The sequence below is a fragment of the Molossus molossus genome, unplaced genomic scaffold (assembly GCF_014108415.1).
Source record: "Molossus molossus isolate mMolMol1 unplaced genomic scaffold, mMolMol1.p scaffold_m16_p_16, whole genome shotgun sequence".
Lineage (NCBI taxonomy): Eukaryota > Metazoa > Chordata > Mammalia > Chiroptera > Molossidae > Molossus > Molossus molossus.
The window spans coordinates 16,349,150-16,367,505 of NW_023425351.1; the positions used below are offsets into that span (position 1 = coordinate 16,349,150).

The following is an 18,356-nucleotide window of genomic DNA, read 5'->3' on the forward strand; positions in this document are numbered from 1 at the left end:
TGGACATAGACAACAACCTGGGGAAGGGGCAGGGAGGGAAGGGGGAAGGGGGAATCAGTGGGGGAAAAAAGGAGAATCATTTGTAACAAAAATTAATCAATAAAAGAAAAAAAATGTACACAATGGAATACTATGCAACTGTAAAAATAAAGAAGGATCTATTACCCTTTGAAACAGTATGGAGGGCCCTGGCTGGTTTGGCTCAGCGGTTGGAGCATTGACCTGCGGACCAGAGAGTCCCTGGTTTGGTTCCAGCTAGGGGCGCGTACAAAAAAAAAAAAAAAAAAAAGAAAGAAAGAAAGAAACAGTATGGAGGGACCTGGAGAGTATTATGCTAAGTGAAATAGGCCAGTGAGAGAAAGACAAGTATCACATGATCTCACTTATATGTGGAATCTAATGAACAAAATAAACTGAGGAACAAAATAGATCCAGAGACATGGAAGCAGGGAACAGACTGAGAATCTCAGAGGGAAGGAGGGGAAGGGCAGGAAGAGATTAACCAAAGAATTCATATACAAGTGTGAATAACCCATGGACACAGGCAATAGTGCAGTGAAGGCCTGGATTGGGGGTGAGAGCAGGCTGGAGGGGATCAATGGGGGAAAAAGGCAGACATCTGTAATACTCTAAACAATAAAGATAATTTAAAAAATAGCATTAAACGTGGAACTAATACATCATCAACGCAATTCAGTATTCTGTAAAAGTAAAAGCGGCATCCACATAATTATTTCAACAACTATACTTGAATGATAATACTTATGTAATTTTTTCTTTGTGACAATGAAATTTGAGATGGTGACAATGACAATCTAGTCTCTGGTTTAGAAAAATGAGATCAATGTTGCTTGAGGTGGGCTCCATGGTTCCCACACTCCTTAAGACCCGCTGAGCTGAGATGCAAAGTGTCTCATGTGGTCCTCTCTAAGCACGGACCTCTGTCACATCATGGCAATCCACAGAGAAGGAAATAAGCAGGCTCCTGGTCCCATTTAACACAGCACAGATATATGGTGTATGTGGGATTGAATAACATTCCCTGGTAGTCTTCGGGGAATGGCTAGGGGTAGAAACCCTTACATTTGAGGTTCATTTAGCAAAGAGCAAAGAGGGTTTTGATGACAAAAGGGTAAATAGTAAGTGCTGAAGTGAGGTGTGGACAGTTTTCAGAATACTTTTAGTATTTTTTTTAGTCTTTATGATCACATTGGCAATATTAAGGAATGAGGTAATCCTGGCTGGGATATGTAAAAGTCTTTCCAAAAGTAACTACACTATATAAACTTTGAAACAAAAGACTAACATGCTATTTGTAGAAGAGCAATAAAGGAGTATAAAATTCCGTGAGAGAAAAAGGCTCCTGAAGTCTGGTTCTGACGGGGCATGTTCTCCGCCTTAGTTCTAGCAGCGGAGGAATTCGCACCACGTCCTCAGAAGTCCTTTCTTTGGAGTGCATGCACGTTCCCAAATCATGCTGACTCCCACTCAGTTTTGCCTCTTACCTGTTTTTGCTCTTCTCCTAAACCATCCCACATCGAAGCCACAATTTTAGAGACTTCACCGAAGGTTGCATTTGGATTCTGGCCCTTGATGGCGGCCTGAGTATCACGAAAGAACAACGCATATGCAGACACAGGCTTCTGGGGCTCGTTAGGGTCCTTCTTCTTCTTCTTTTTGGGGGTTTTTGGTTTTTTCCCCATGTCAGAGGCAGGTCGCTTCTCTCCACCATTGATCTGAAATAATGATAAAAATTAGAATTATAAAGGAACTAAGAAGATTTGGAGATAAGTCATATTGTTGTTCTGCTTTGAGACTTACACACACATACTCATCCGTCCACATCACACAGACACAGACATTCCAGGAGGACACTTCACCTTGTTGTTGTTTCAAATAAAACCTCATATTTTCCATGGTTTTCATGTTCAACCTTCTGCTGCCTAATTTTCATGGCTTCAAACTAATAATATCATTCTTTTTATGATACGATTATACTATTAGATATTGTGCCTTAACTCTCTTGATTTTTTTTTCTTTTTTCACTCAGAAAGCTTAATGATAAGCAGCATTGTAACTATGACAGGTACAGATTTCTTTTGTAGTAACCCTACTGTATGAATAATCTAACTTGCTTTCTTCCGAGTTTATCCTTTTCTTTCTAATTATGACTTGTAAGCCATGGTGGACAACATGCCCAATAAATAAAATTGAATGGCATTTGATGTAGCACTTAGGTCTATAGAATCGATGCTTATGGTTTAGAGAATGGCATAACCTGGACCATAGGTCAATGATGTCCAACAGAACTTTCTGCAGTGAAGGAAAACTCTACAATCTGCACAATTCAGCGTGGCAGCCACTAAACACATGTAACAAATGAGCGTGTGAAATGGCAGCTAACATGAGTAAGACAAAATTTAAAATTTTATTTAACTTGAATTGCTTTAAATTTAAATAGTTACAAATATTAAACCATATTTAAGAATATAAAAAGAAATAGTTACATGTGTCTAGTGGCTATCATATTGGCCAGCAAAACTTCGGAAGCTAGATTCTAAAATCTAGAATGTAACATTTCTAGAACAGCTTTATACTCAGTTTAAAAATAGACTGTATTTTTTCCCAGTGTCCTCGAGTATGAATATTTGGATAATTTTAATTGTTCTTCTGATGCAAGTGAAAAAACACACAATGTATTGAAGACACAGGTATTTGAGTATCAACTTTGATTTTAATTAATTATATGAGATGCCACTTTATTTATTTCTATAGATGAGGAATTTTAGCTAGGATTTCTTTCTAGCTCTAAAATTATATGAACCTACATGATTATCAAGTGATGCTGTTTCTGTAGGAATTCTCTTTCCACAGGCCTTGCCCACCAGCATAAAGGTCCATGAACACTATCTGCTGATGAAGATGCCATTATCATGGGAGATTCTGCACCTTCGCCTCCTATTATTATTCCTGTTGGTTTTTATTTTCTGCAAACATAATGTAATATATAGTTTACTCAGATAAATTGCTAGGCAGGGTGATTTGTGTGAAATAATTGTCACCATTGAAAAAGAATCATGACATCCTAAGAGGCCAGTGGATACAACGTCAAATGATCTACACTCATGCCCTTCTTTACTATTTTTAGCTGTGCAACCTTGAGCAAATTACATAAATTGTCTGGGCCTCTATTTCTTCTAGAAACCAATTGCAATGCCATTTTGTGAGATGGTATATGTGATTTTTGGAACTTTAAAATGACATTCAAATGTTAATTATGACATGCAGAAACTTCAAAAAATTAACTGAATGAATGGAAAAAAATGTCCTTAATACTAATTTGTCATGCTATATGGTCACAGTTTAAAAGATATGTCCAAGAATCAAAAAGAGACAGAGAAAAAACCTAGTGAAGTCTTTGTCTTTGTCTTTAGTGAGTTATTCAAAAGATGATCATTTTTAAGTTGTCTCCTGAAGCAGATCAACATCCCTAGGGAGACAGGATGCTCAGAACTGAGCTGACAAGCTAAGGTAGATGAATACTAGAAGATAACTTCCCCAGGATGGAGCTGAGAGGTGAGCCTGTAAAGTGGTTGGGCCCATGTAAATCTGTCAGAAGACTAGCATGTTTGAGACTGAGTTGATAGTGGGCAAACCGGTGTAAAAGCTCTAAATAAAACATGTAGGCAAATATATCTATAACAGTGATCTCAAATATGACTGACCATTAGAGTCATCTGGAAAACTAAAATAATACTCTGATGCCCAGGCTAACTTTACAGTGATTAAATCAGAATGTCTGGCAGTAGGAGATACTCATCTCAGTCACACCCTTGACTTAACTTTTCCAACTAGCATTTACTTAAGAGACAAATCAAACAAGCTAACTTTCCCTTTGCCCCAGGCTATACACACGCATATTGTTCTTCTCTTCACAACCAACTCCTCCATGTGGTTGTTGGTGCTGTCTGTATGCAGCCCCTGCAACTCCCTTCAATGTGCCTTCCCATCACTAAGCTTTCAATAAGGTCACCAAAGGCCACGCTGTTAAATCCAATGGACCTTTTAAACTTCCCCTGACTCGATTTCTCACTATGAGCATCTTCTCTTCCAAGGGTTCCATTTCCCTTTATAGCACATATCAAACTTGTAATTATACAGTAATTCAGTTAGATCTTCTCCCATTCCACAGTATAAACACTGAGAAGGCAGGCCCACACCTGGTTTACTCACTAGCACTTACATGTTTCCTGACACTCAGTAAATGCTTAATATTTGTCATAATTGCAATTAAAACAGTAACAAAATAGTAATATAATTCAAAGACTAAATTAATCAAAACACACATGGTTTCTGTTACAGGAACTCAAGCCTCACTAATGTACTTGAGTACTTTACAACAATATGCAGGAAGACAGAAAACATGGACAGATTTTTAAAAAGTATTTCCATGTTAATAGTAATTTCTCAGGTTCTAAGGCCGAGCCTTCATGGTTTTCTTCTTTATATTTTTTATAATATCCAAATTTTGTTAACATGACCATTCCCATATTCATAACAATAAAATATTACGAAGAAAAATAAAAAGAAGTCAAGGAAGTTCACAAGGAAGAAAATTAAAAATGGGCCGATCATGATATTGGAGGTCATATTTCATGAAGGGATGGGACTATTTAGAAATAGGAAACAAAGTATAGAGAAATGAATGTTTATCCAAATGGAATATTACCTGGACTCATTTTAAATTTTAATTAAAAAAATTAATGATCAGACACATCGAAATCTCCATGATGGCAGATTATAGCAATTATTTTGGAAACTAATCAAAAGTCAATCCTAGAGGTAAATTTCCTATGATTCAATGCAGATGTTCATATTAAAAGATTTCCCCAAATTATATAGTTTTCTCCTTCCACTGTCCAAAATTGTGTTTGGACTGTGGATCTCCATGCTTATTTCCTCTTTAAATTGGTATTTGGACAGTATGGTGCAAGTTTTAGGTTTACCAGATGGATGCCTAGCTTTAATAGAAAGGATAATGACTCTCTTGTTTTTGACAACATGGCTCTGTTTCCTAGGGATGATCTGAGGAAGCAGATGAACCTGTTATTGCCAGTAAGAAGCTCTAAGTATCAAGTATATGAAAACCACAAATTATCACTTAGAGATGATGTATAGCAACCCTGCAGGAAACTCTAAACAATTCTATGCATGCAACTAATTGATTCCCTTCATTATCTGGAGGCTTTCCCTACGTTCTTGGCTTGTCCCGTAGGGTGAGCCAGGTGCAGTCTTGCTCAATCTGCGAGTTTTATTTAGTGGAAGCAAACATTTCATGACTCTGCCTCTACATTTTCAAGGCTCAAGAGATACCATTTATGTGTTATGGAGTATTACCCTGGAGCTTCAGCTATATCTCTGAGTACCCAAGAGGCATTAAGCTGTGAAGCTGGGGTGTCATCCCCATTATGGCCAGACTACCAGCCAGTCACAACATTACATCACTTTGGTCTTTGCCATGCCTGAAAGCTAGAGCATGTTGACAGACCTTCCTTTTAAATATGCCATCCAGGGACTCATTTATTCTACTGCTCAATGTTATTTGTATAAAGACTTGCTTGGGTTTGCACACTATCTTTGTTTTCACTTTAGGATGTACCAAAATGCAATGAAAACTCCCTGCTGTGGTTTGGTGTCTCATGTATCCAAATGCACACACAGTACCATGAAGGCTAAGGCTGCCACACGACCACTGGGTATTACCTTCTGATCTGTGGGGGTTTTGTTTTCATTTTGCATTTTTCTTTTGTTTGGGAGGCTACAGGAGTGAGTTGCTGTTTTAGGTTCTGGATAATGAATATGGAATGTGTAAGGCCTATTTCTGGAGGTAGTTTCACCACACATTTGAAAAATACATAGACTTCCCTGATGAAAGAAATGTAGCTATAATTTGGACCCACTTATGTGCCAGTATTGGATTGCATACTGAAAGATACCTGGCTCATTTGACCACTATTTGGCATGAACACAATGATGATGAATATGACTGTGGTGGAAAAATTAGCTAAATGGATTCGTAATGTGTCCCTGGACCTTAATTTTGAGTATTGTCTGGATCCTGAATCCTTACTTAGATGGATGAAAGTGTATAATTTTTGGTCCTAATTTTCTAAAAGGCCCCAACTCCTAAAGTCCAGGGTAGCACTATCTCATAGACTTTTCTGGAAAGATGAAAATGTTCTCTGTGCTTTCTGAAAGGGTAGCTACTAGTCACATATGACTATAGAGCACATTTGGCTGGGACAGCTGAGGAACTAATTTATTTATTTCATTTTAAGTAGTTGGATTTACATGTACACAGGCATACAGGACTAGTGGCCACTGTATTAGACAGCACAGCATTGTGTATTGGGCGTTATTGTAGAGTACAATATTTATAAAGTTACTAGGGGTCCAAAACTAGAGAGTTAAGTTTGATTCCAACACCATAGTCTTTAGAATAGAGAAGCCATGAAATGCAAATATATAAACTCCCCTCGATGACAAGCGCAATGAAAGGACCAAGTCCCGCGAACCTTTCCATCCTCACAACTTCACTATGTCGTCTTACATCAGTGGAGCATCACACATTTCTACTTCTTTCTTTTAGAGCATTGGGTGAAGGCTTAGAATTACAAAGTGAAGGGCATTTGAAAACACACATAAAAGTTATATGAAAATCACAGCAACTAAGAATATGACTGGGTTGAGGCTCTACCTGTTATCCTGATCACCCATAGACTTCTTTCACAATTAAAGCACAAATAAAAAACACATATACCAATACATAAAAATATTACTCTCTCATAAGCTTTACACAGATGCATGTGCTTTGGTAACTTACTTTTAGCCATAGATTTACTTCTGAAACCCCTGGAGGTATCATTAGGTTTCTGGTAATCCACCTCCTTTTATGTCTTATTGCTTAATTATAGTGATATGTTTAACTTATTTATTACAAGAAAACAATAATTTTTCACTTTAAAAAAGCATGTGTTAACGGTGTTGCTTAGCTCATACTTCTTAAGAATCCAGAGTACAGGGGCTGAGACTCTCAAGGAAAGAGAATCACTGCTATTGAAATGTCCCTGGAGAAGTTAGAAACGTCTACACGCATATTTAAAATAAACTGCAGCGGTCCCACAGCCTGGAATGGAGCTGGGAGAGCTGTTTAATGCATACTATCTTGCAGTAATCGCTGTAGTTTAAAATAGATTTTAATCAAGCACCATCTGCATAATAGGCTGAACAAACAACATAGAACTCCACTTATAACTCTTATCATAGAAAGTAAATATTATAAAATTTTCACCATAGAAACGAAGTATCACAACACTTTTTGTAATGGTACTGTTTCTGTGAGTAAAAAATTTTGCTACTACTTAAATCCGTTCTCTCTCTCTTTTTCCTAAACTATGTCATCTAAAATCCCCTTATGAGAATAATTTCAAATAAGCATGGAAAGTAAGTCATCTAGTTACTGTGAAATCAGCAAAGCTGTAATACTTCTTTCATTTTACAAACAGATTTATTATTATCATTAATAAAAACAGTACATTCAGTGACTCAAAACATCGATTATAGAAAAACATATATGAGATGCTATACTTTTGAAATGATTCACAAGTGTGGAGCATTGTATTTGTATCATAGTTGGTAAAGCAAATTCATTTCTTAAAGATCCTCAATTCTGCCAAACGTAGCTGATTATTATTTTAGGATGAGTTTAGCAAAGATACTCAGTAGCCTATGTAAGATATTTGAAATTTGGGCTACTTTCAGGAAAAATAGCTTTAAAATGAGGAAAAGAGTTCATTGCAATTTTATACACCTATTAGTTACATTTATAAATTTTGTTGGATTCATTCAGTCTTATCTAAATTTGACTATCTGGGACATTATGTTTAGTTCCTTGTATTTTGGATGGAGAGTTTCTCCTGCCTTCCAAAGAATGCAATGCTATTGAGATAGCATCCTACTGAATAAAATACCAGGTACCTATGTTTAGCCTCACTTAATTTTTATTTTATGAATTAATCAAATATGCCCAATCACATATAGGTTTCCCTAAGAACAAACGCACCTTGAAATTCTATCCTAGTATATACTTGAATGAATTTCAGGAGCAATTACTTGAAATTGAGTACTAACTGGCTACTTGACTGAATTTTATTTTCTCCAGGACAAATTTGTTAAGCTCAGCCTTAACTGATGGGACACTTTATTTTGAATAAACAAGGAACATATATTTTTTCAGTTGCTGGGGTATAAGGAATTCTTTAGAAATGTCATGCATGTTGTAGCATGTGAAGTGTTGCACAACTGAATAATAAACACAGTTCAATGTGAAAATACCAGAATCTGAAGTCCCAATTATAAATATTTTGTCCTATTGCTAGATAATGTCACCTGACATCTGATTCTAACACTGCTTGATTCCACTGTGAATGTTTATAGAAACCTGTCTGCTTATCATTTTTACTCTATTCCAGGAATCTTCTTGCTTTTAGAACAGTGATAGAAAGTGCTTTTATGAAGACTTATGTAATTGTTGCTCTAGTGATTTATCATATTTGCCTTTGAGAAAAAAACTTCTCTTTCTGTCCAGTATGGCAAAGCAAATGCATTGAGGAACTAGCAAATTAGTATGAAACTCTTAAAAGCAAACAGTAAGTGAAAGCAGGAACCCAGATAAATAAGCAAAGCACTGACGCTAGCTTTCATCTTGGAGAGAGTTGCTAAACCTGGTGAAATTGAGTGAAATGCAGATAGAAGACAAAGCCCATTGCTTGCCAAAAGTGGGATGTTTAGCAGGAGAGTTCCTATTAAAGTCAGGATGGAAAAGAACTACAGTCTCAGTTTAAGAGGGAAATAAAATTATTTTTCTTGTATGTGCCCTCCCAGAAGCTGCAAGGATGACACTGAATGGAGAAGGGGAAACATATCTCTTGTGATCATCCACAAACAGAAGCCAGCATTTGTAACAGTTTAGACCCTGAATCTATACTACTTGGGCGATTTAAAGAACTTGAAGCCAAGTACGGTTCTAGACTGTAATGGTCCAAGTTGCTTGGCAAAAGCAAACACAAATCATCTTCAGATGGATCCACTTTCAAATCAGGTCTAATAGAAGCCTCGTAAAGTCCTAATTAATATCAGCTGTCATTCCAAAAGCAAAAAAGCAATATGAAACAAGGCATTAAAGCCAACAGCCAGCAGCAACCATAGAGAGTAAGATCAACCCCCAAAAGACTTTTTGTATAGGAATTAGCCAATGCTTAAAGGAACAAAAGAGATTAAGCACACAGATAAAAAGCAAATAACTGAAAAAGTCTAAACATATTTGAGAAAGAAACCAAATAAAACCAGAAATATAAAATAATTAAAATTAAAACCGCAATAGATCAGCTTTAGTTTCAGATTAGATACTGCTGAAAAAAGAATTATAAACTGGAAATTTTTTTTTTTTTTTTGGTACGTGCCCCTAGCGGGAACTGAACCCGAGACTCTCTGGTCCACAGGCTGACACTGCGACCGCTGACCCAAACTGGCCAGGGCGAATGGGAAATTTATTTAAATAAATTAATCAGAATGTAATACCGAGGGGCAAGGAAATGGAAACCACAAAAGCAGCAAGTCATAGAGAACAGTATGAGAAAGCCTAGCATATGTTTTATCAGAGTTACAGGATGAGGATGGAGCAGGAATGGCAGGAGGAAATATGTGAAAAACAATAATGGCTGAAAATTTCTTAGAACTGATGAAAAAATTTTTTTAAATTCAGGATAAATATAAAGAAACCCATAAACATCACAGTGAATTTGAAGGACAACAAAGGTAAGAGAAGATCTTATAACTAGTCAGAGGGGAAAGAAGACAGGCCACTTTATTTATTTATTTTTATCTTCACCTGTGGACATTTTTCCATTTTCTGTTCAGATAGAGTGGGAGGGAAGGAGAGGGAGGGAGGGAGGGAGAGAGAGGAAGGGAGAGAGGGGGGGGGGAGAGAGAGAGAGAAACATCGATGTGAAAGGGACCCATCGAATGGCTGCCACCCGCACGACCAACCAGGGCCGGGGACAAACTGCAACCGAGGTACATGCCCTTAGCAGGAACCAAACCCAGGGCTCTCTGGACCCCAGGCTGACACTCTAACCGCTGAGCCCAACTAGCCAGGGCAGACAGATCACTTTAAAAGGAAAGACAGTGATGCAGTAGAATTCTCAAAAGCAATTATGAAAATCAGGATTCAGTGGAGTAATTAACATCTTCATAACAATGGAAGAAAATCACTGTCAACCTGAATTCTATATCCACTGAAAGTACTTTTTAAGGTAGTTATATTCCCAACAGACTCTCATGAAAGAAAATTTTAAAGGGATAGGAAAAATGATGTCAGATGGAAAAAAACAAACAAACCTGTAAGTCTAAGGAAACATAGACTAAAATTAATAAATATAATGTTTTTTGAAGTTTATTAATTTACAGAAGTTAATTAAATTAAAATAAAACTAAACAACAGCAATAACTGCTCTAGCATAATTTAGAAGGAGAGTGTTTGGAGTAACATAAAAAGGGTAAAGATACTGACCAATGTTATACTTTTATGTGTTTGTGTGTCAGGGGTTAGCCACTAAATGAACAGAAACAGTATAAAATTCCAGTGTTAAAATGGGAAATTATGGAGTTAGCAAAATAGACATAATCTTAAACAAGGTAAGAAAAAAGAAAAAAGACATAGGACATATGTGGAACAAATAGAAAACAACATACTTAATGAAGAAATAAACCCAGATATTTAGCACTTATTTTAATGTAAATGAAATCAGTTTTATTTTGAAATAAAGATCATCTAAACATATGCTATTTACAAGAGACACATACAAAACTTAAGAATATTTTAAGCAGACAAGTTGAAAGTAAAAGGATAAAAATATAAATTGTGATTCTTAGGCCATAATTTTCTTAAAGAAAAAAAAATGTGGTAAAAATATACGTGCAATGCTGGAGACTTTGTGTCTTAAAGCGTCTGTTGTATTACAAGTACTGGATTGTAGGCTTAGAACCACAAGCTACCCAAGTTTATATGTCTTTGATGTTTTACTGTATGTCTGGTTTATGACTTAAGGCTGTCAACGCAGCTCCATGGCAATCAGAACCATGGGTAGTGTTTATAAGGTGATAATTTATTTCACTGTGGTATTTACAGTATTTCTCTGTCAAAACAAATTTATTTCATTTAATTGTTCAATTAGATAAACTGAAATTAATATGTAATTGCTTAAGAGAGCATAAAGTGTTAAAAGGGAAGCTTTAGAGGCTTTTTTCTGGTGTGAGAGTTATATTCTTTTTTAATTCTCTTGTTAGAAATGATTTAAATGATTCTTTTGATTTAACGCTATTTCATGTTTAAACGAAACTGTTTCAACACAACACTCCACATAAATCCTGCTCACATATACAGGGGAAAACCCCAGTTCAGTCTTTAAGTGTGATGAAGAATGTTCAACATTTTTGTCAGTGGATTTTTTTTTTAGCATTAATTTAATAACTATAAGGTGAATAAATGGGTAAGAAGGATCTTGCATTGGAATGAAAGTGAAGAATACTATGTAGAGTTGGAATGGGAGGTTGGATATCCTTGAGTTCGAAAATACATGTAAACAAAACATAAACTTTGGAATATTTGTATAGACAAAACACCATTCTGAAGAGGGCATTCTTGAGAAATCCATCCCTAAGCCTTCACACATCACTAACTCAAGAATATACTCCTACAGAATATATGCCCTGGCCGGTTTGGCTCAGCGGTTAGAGCGTCGGCCTGCGGTCCGGAGAGACCCGGGTTCGGTTCCCGCTAAGGGCGCGTACCTCGGTTGCAGTTTGTCCACGGCCCTGGTTGGTTGTGCGGTTGGCAGCCACTCGATGTGTTCCTTTCACATCAGTGTTTCTCTCTCTCTCTCTGTTCCTCTCTCTCCCTCCCACTCTACCTGAACAAAAAATGGAAAAATGTCCTCAGGTGAGGATAAAAAAAAAAAAAGAATATAGGTTCTATCATATAATGCTACACCATCATTAATAGTGAGCTATGAATCCTTTTGAGATGCGGATACTGAGTGGTTGGATAAACTACTCACTGGCAAACTCTCACACCAGCTTGGAAGCTCATAACGTACAAATTCATGCCTCAGCAACATTATAAGATATGGACCTTATGGGCCAATAGAAAATGGCAGAATTCGTGAATGTTAATTCCAGAAATTTCTGGTTTCTACTCAGACTTCTACTAGTTTAGGTTGAAGAGTGTAGAAAATGTTGTAAGAAAGAATAATCCTGCACAAACTTTCCTATCAGAAGATGCTACTAATTTTATGTTAATTTTCTGAAATGCTAGCAAGAATTCTTAAAAAGATATAGTCCAGATGTGCAAATAATTTTTACCATGATATTTTAGAGAGGAAGAGAGAGAGAGAGAAAGAGAGAGAGAGGCATTGATGTGAGAGAGGAACATCACTTGATTGCCTCTTGTACGTGCACTGTCCTGGAATCGAACCCACAACCTTTTGGTGTACAGGATGACCCTCTAATTAACTGAGCCACCTGGCCAGGGTGAGTAGAATGTATTTTTCCTCTTTCAGTATAGTGCATATTACCTATGTTTAAGACATTAACTTGAATCATCCATGCATAATCCAATATCTAAATCATCAGCCCCAAATTCTTGAAGTGCACATTAGGGCCCAGGCCCTCAATGGTTGTTGAATACCATTAGAATAATATACGCTTTCTTAAGAAAATTATGGAAGGGTTTATTTATTTATTTATTTTGGTGGTACATGCCCCTAGCAGGAACCGAACTCGGGACTCTCTGGTCCGCAGGCCGACGCTCAACCGCTAAGCCAAACTGGCCAGGGCATAAGGGTTTGATAAAGGAGATGGTTGGGGATGTGGGCTCTGGATTGCTTGGTTTGTTTATCAAAAGTGTGTTCACAGTGGCATCATTCACCACCTCCAGGAATGAGCTAGCCGCGGGAGGGGCATTCTTTGCAAAATTAAGGCTCTAAAAAAAAAAAAAGCCAGAGCATTAAGAATATTAAAAATAATAAGATATAGTCAATATGGCAGACTTATATTTGTTATCAGGCTAAATAAATCTGTTACTAATTTATCTGGATCTTTACAAAATTAATGTGTGTTAACCATACACAGGAGATCAGAATCCCACAGTGCTGCCTTTGGTAACATGTTGACAAGTTTAATTTCCCATAAACAAAATTCTGGCAAAAATAAAAAGAAATCTAAGGTCTGAGACCAGTGACAATTTATTAGTAATATTTAAAAAGAGAGAGGGAACAAGAAGTACACTTGTGAACGTAAGCATTTTCCATGGTAGGTGCGCACCAGGCCCTCACTCGGACAAATCTGAAAGATGCTTGGCTGAGAGGCTCAGCAATAAGGAGATACTTTTGGGCTTTTGAGTGAGAACCCACTTGGTTTTGGTGAAGTCATTTTAAAAAGCTGCCTCGAATACTTTAAAGAATTCTACAGCCAATTTTTTAACCCAAGGACATTTAAAGACACAACTTCTTATACAGATAACTTAATGTGACACGGACAGACAGACAGACAGACAAACAGACAAACATTTTGGCATGGGGTTAACAACAGGTAAGCAATGAATTGCACAGGCTTTTTCTTTGAAAGGGAGTCATCTAATATCCTTATCCCTTACTTTCCTCATCCTCAATATGAAATGATTGGGTCAGATGATTTCAAAAATTTTATCTAAACAGTAAGCTCACACACACAGCCATCATTGCATCCTAGGGATGTTGCCTTCTTAAAATAAAATGGCTAAATTGAAAAGGATTTTTTTTGAATGAGTGGTGAATTCAGCTTGATTTTGGATGTTGAGTCCTATAAGAGTTATTCTCCCTTACTCACAGTGAAGGTCCTATATTTTGCGGGTGAAACTTACTTTTATGTTTAATACATCTGTTTTTAAAAGATTTATTAGGGACTTAAAAATGTAATTGGACAAGGCGATTCAACTCATTCCGTTTATAACCTCATATTTAATCAAAAAAGTACATCTCCCACCAATGTTTCTTAATTTGGATGACATAAACTTGCACCCACCACCAATCAAGGAAGGCATCGAAGAATACCTGTTTAGGCAACAAGCATTTCCTATAGGTCCTAAAAATAACCTAGTCCTACCTTAGAGGACTCATCGCCTTCATCTTCATGCACTGAACTGGATGGGGAAGGAGTTGCAGACTTGCTTCCGGGTGGGGATGGTGAGTTGTGGGGGACACTGCTTCCTCCCATATTCAACCCAAGCTGAGCACTTAGCTGGGACTGGTTGATGGTGGTAAGCTGACCATGCTGCATCATTCCTGGCTGCTGCCTGATGTCTGCAGGCTGACCCCTTGGTCTCATGGCTGCCATCTGGGGATGGGAGCTATATTGAGTTCCTTCTGGGTTCCGTATATCTTGCATCTACAAAAAAAGTGGATAGGAATAATTTTTCACAAATATGTTTCTAGATAAATTAAAAAAAAATAGTCCTTAGACTTTAAAATTCTGTAGGATGTCCTGCTGAGCTATACACTTTTGCATCCCCTCCCACACCCTCTCTCCAGAGTAGAATAATTCTAATAGCATGCATCACCCTAAAGGTGCTGCTACCAAAATAATAGAATTTGAGAATTCAATCAACATCACAGTTCATTACTCAAGAGCTGATTAATTATATTTATAGCCCTTCTTCATTAAACAAACATAAACATATCATTAATAAATATTTATGGTATAAGTTTCAAAATACCGATGCTTACTAGTGTCAAAATTATATAATTGTTAGTGATTACAATATTCATAGCAATTCCTGAAACCCTTTCTTTGTTTTGATTATTTAAGCAAGGTCTGGGAGTTAAGAGCACCGTGGTTCTCAGTTTAATTCTATATAGCTGGTATTGGCCAAAATGATCTACTAACTTCCAGACTCAGAACACTCACAGATTGGTATTAACCAATTGATTAATTGACTATTGAAATGATTTGACTGCATAGTCAGATTTGAAAGTGAATCTCTAATGTTGCAAGGTCACCGTATTAATCCATTATGCTATCTGGGTCACTGCTTTTTAGCCTTAATGAGACTCACTCTTGTAATTCAAGCAATGAATTTAGTCTCTGCAAGGATTAGAATTAAAAGCATTGGAGGATGAAGCTCTTAACGTAACTAGAGGTCAAATATATTGTATAAGAGGAGTATGGTGGATTTCACTTAACATTTCTCTGACATTTTCAAACTTAGAATAATGGGGAATACTTAGTGGTACTTATAGAAGCTGCTCAGTTTTTTCACTCTGGGGGGCCTTTGAGAGTTCATGCAATTCTTGGTTCATAAAACAAGAGGGGGAAAAGGAAAAGCAGTGAAGGGATATGTAGTTAAAGTCACATTTTGGAACTAAAAAAAAATAAAAGTAATAATGTTATCTTTCTTGGTTTCATTAAAAAAAAATTCCACATGGTATCAGAATGCCTAGTAATTAATTACCTGTCTGCAAATGTTATGACATGGAAATCTGTAAAGGTCAACTAAATAACTTAGTCACGGCTTTTTTTCTTTTTGGTAATAAAATCATTTCCTATCAATGCTCTCTAGTCGTTTTACCAACCTAGTTAGTTCCATCCGAAACTGATGGTGTGACAGAGAGGATTCTGTCTGTGGCAGGTTTATGGACTCCACGGTAAGGTGTCGTTAGGCAGTGTCACCCCTTCAGACCTTTGCAGCTCTTACTCTGCTTCATCTTCAGATGCAGTCCTAAATATTCTACAATCTGGCTCTTTTTGGTGAGGACTTATGATGGTCCATGGTTTTGTACCTGTTGCTTTTCTGGTCCGAAACACCACCACCCCCACTTAATTTAAACTATATTCCTCCAATCCTTCAAAAGTATTTCATAGTTCTCCTTTTTATGAAGACTCTCATCAAGTAGTTATTACTATTCAGTGACAGAGCTGCAGAAGCCCTTAGTGACATACTCTTGACCATAGAAGAGAAATCTTAGGGGGAGGCCATAGTACTAGCCTGTTGAATGTCTGTAGATAGATAGATAGATAGATAGATAGATAGATAGATAGATAGATAGATAGATGATAGATAGATAGATAGATAGATAGATAGATAGATAGATAGATAGATGAAATGAATAAATCCCAGAGAAGTTAAATGACTTCCCCAGGCCAGAGTTGGAGTCAAAACCTGTATCTCTCAATTCTACTCTTTGATACTTCCTATTGTATTAAGCAGCTGATTCAACATTTTCTGTATTGCACCGAGAGAGTAATAGTTAACTAAAAATAATCAAAACACCTTGTCAAATGCTGTCTACCCACTGATTGTTCTTATCTAGTCCATTCATGTTGCCTCCACTCATATTTACTAAAATCATTTCTTTTCCTTCTGAGCTGTTCCCATAACTTCTATAATCTGACCTTCCATATGAAATTATACTAGCTTTCACAGATATCCTTCAAGTTGTGCCACTGTTGGAGGGTTCCATAAAAATCAGGACTGACTTTTGAAAATACACAGAAGAAGCAGTATGTACTGAATCTCCAGGCCTACTCTCTCATGTCCTCAAGTCTAATTGTGTTTTTTCTTAGAGTCTGTGTGGAACAGCTCTCACTGTGAGCACAGAGTAATGGATTCCCATATGGACACTGTCTATACAGGGCAACCCCTCTCTCAACCCTGCACCAAACAAAGCACTCATGTGCACGTTCAAACATGTGTGTTTGTAGGTGAACACACTTTCATAGTCCTGCAAATTAAACATGTTGATTAACAAATATATATTTTAACTATCTTTCCAAAAGTATTTAGCTAATGGACATCATTATTTCTCCTTGCCATAAATCTCAAGTGACAAAGCATGAATGGTTTATAACTTATCTTTTTGGAGCTCACTGCTTAATCTCACTCTTTCAGTTTTTAATGTGATATTGCAGAGAATGATTTTTAAATTCACTTATATATAGTTTTCAGATTTATGACTATAACCGTCTTCAGAAGTCTAAAGCAATTTTACTTCATAGCAGTTATCTCTTTCACATTTTGTAATTTTTAATTGTTTTCTCATGTTAATTAGTGTTGTGGGTAGATCTCTGAGTACTAAAATTTGTATTCCCACCTTTGTACTGTTAGCAGAAGAAGGTGGGTAAAGAGGGGTAAAGAATCAATTTGGGTAGGGTCAGTGAAGTACTCAACAGGAACCTCATTTTCAACGGACTCATCATTAGTTGAAAATATTTTGTCACCAATTGTGTTAGGCCTGTCAGACATCAGCTTTAACAACAAATCAAAAAACAATTTTCCTGTTTGGAGGGTGGCGAGCACAAATTAGAGTACATACTCCACTCTTAGCTGTCAGATGCACTTAGAAATAGTCAGATCTTTTTAAAAAAATTTTTTTTGTTCTTTATTGTATTTTAGGGAGAGGAAGAGAGAGATAGAAACATCGATGAGAGAGAACATAAATTGGCCACCTCCTACATGCCCCTCACTGGGGATTGGGCCCCCAACCTGGGCATGTACCCTGACTGGGAATCGAACCAGTGACCTCTTGGTGCATGGGTTGATGCTCAACCACTGAACCACACCAGCTGGGCAGAAATAGTCAGATCTTAACACCCATGGTGACATTAGTGAATTAGAAGGGGTATTTTCATTTCCCTTGCTTTCATAGGAGTCAGTTCAGAATTAATCACTGCCTAATAGATAATATGGGGAAAATCAAACTGGGTGGAATCTGATTACTGACACATAAGAATAGGTAGCTCATGAAGCTAAGCAAATGTTTTCATCAATGGCTTTCTTATAGATAGATATTGATTGATTACAAGTCTTAATGTTAAATACGCAATCTCAACTTGCAAAATACTATTTCCTATTAACCTCTAATATTTTTAACTTATTGTGAATAATTCACTTAAGTCATGCTTAAAAACAACTGTTCTTCTCTCTGATTCTTCATGACTCCTCTATTGACTTTTCTTCCTACAACTTCTCACCCCTAAATGATTCTCTAACATTCTGTTTCTGATTCACATTTCTTCCACACAGATAAGATTCAACATGGTTTTGTTAATGGGGAATGTTGTACATTAAAATGTACATTTCTGACCCAAACTCCAGGTCTAACTGCAACTGCCTGCTACACTTCACTATTTGGATATCACCTCTGCTAGAAACATGAACAATGTTTTTTTCTCAAATCTGTTTTGTACAATGTGTCCAATTTCCG

At 36.8% G+C, this 18,356-nt stretch overlaps 1 protein-coding gene across 1 annotated transcript in view; it reads right to left on the reverse strand.

Annotated features, from left to right (window-relative positions):
* Positions 1-18,356, reverse strand: part of TOX (thymocyte selection associated high mobility group box) — a 325,875-nt gene that overhangs the window by 41,490 nt on the left and 266,029 nt on the right. Inside the window, exons 4-5 of the mRNA XM_036264043.1 lie at positions 14,260-14,541; positions 1,506-1,736 (exon numbers count right to left, since the gene is read on the reverse strand). Of these exons, the coding sequence (XP_036119936.1) occupies positions 1,506-1,736; positions 14,260-14,541 (513 nt within the window). The remainder of the gene's footprint in view (positions 1-1,505; positions 1,737-14,259; positions 14,542-18,356) is intronic.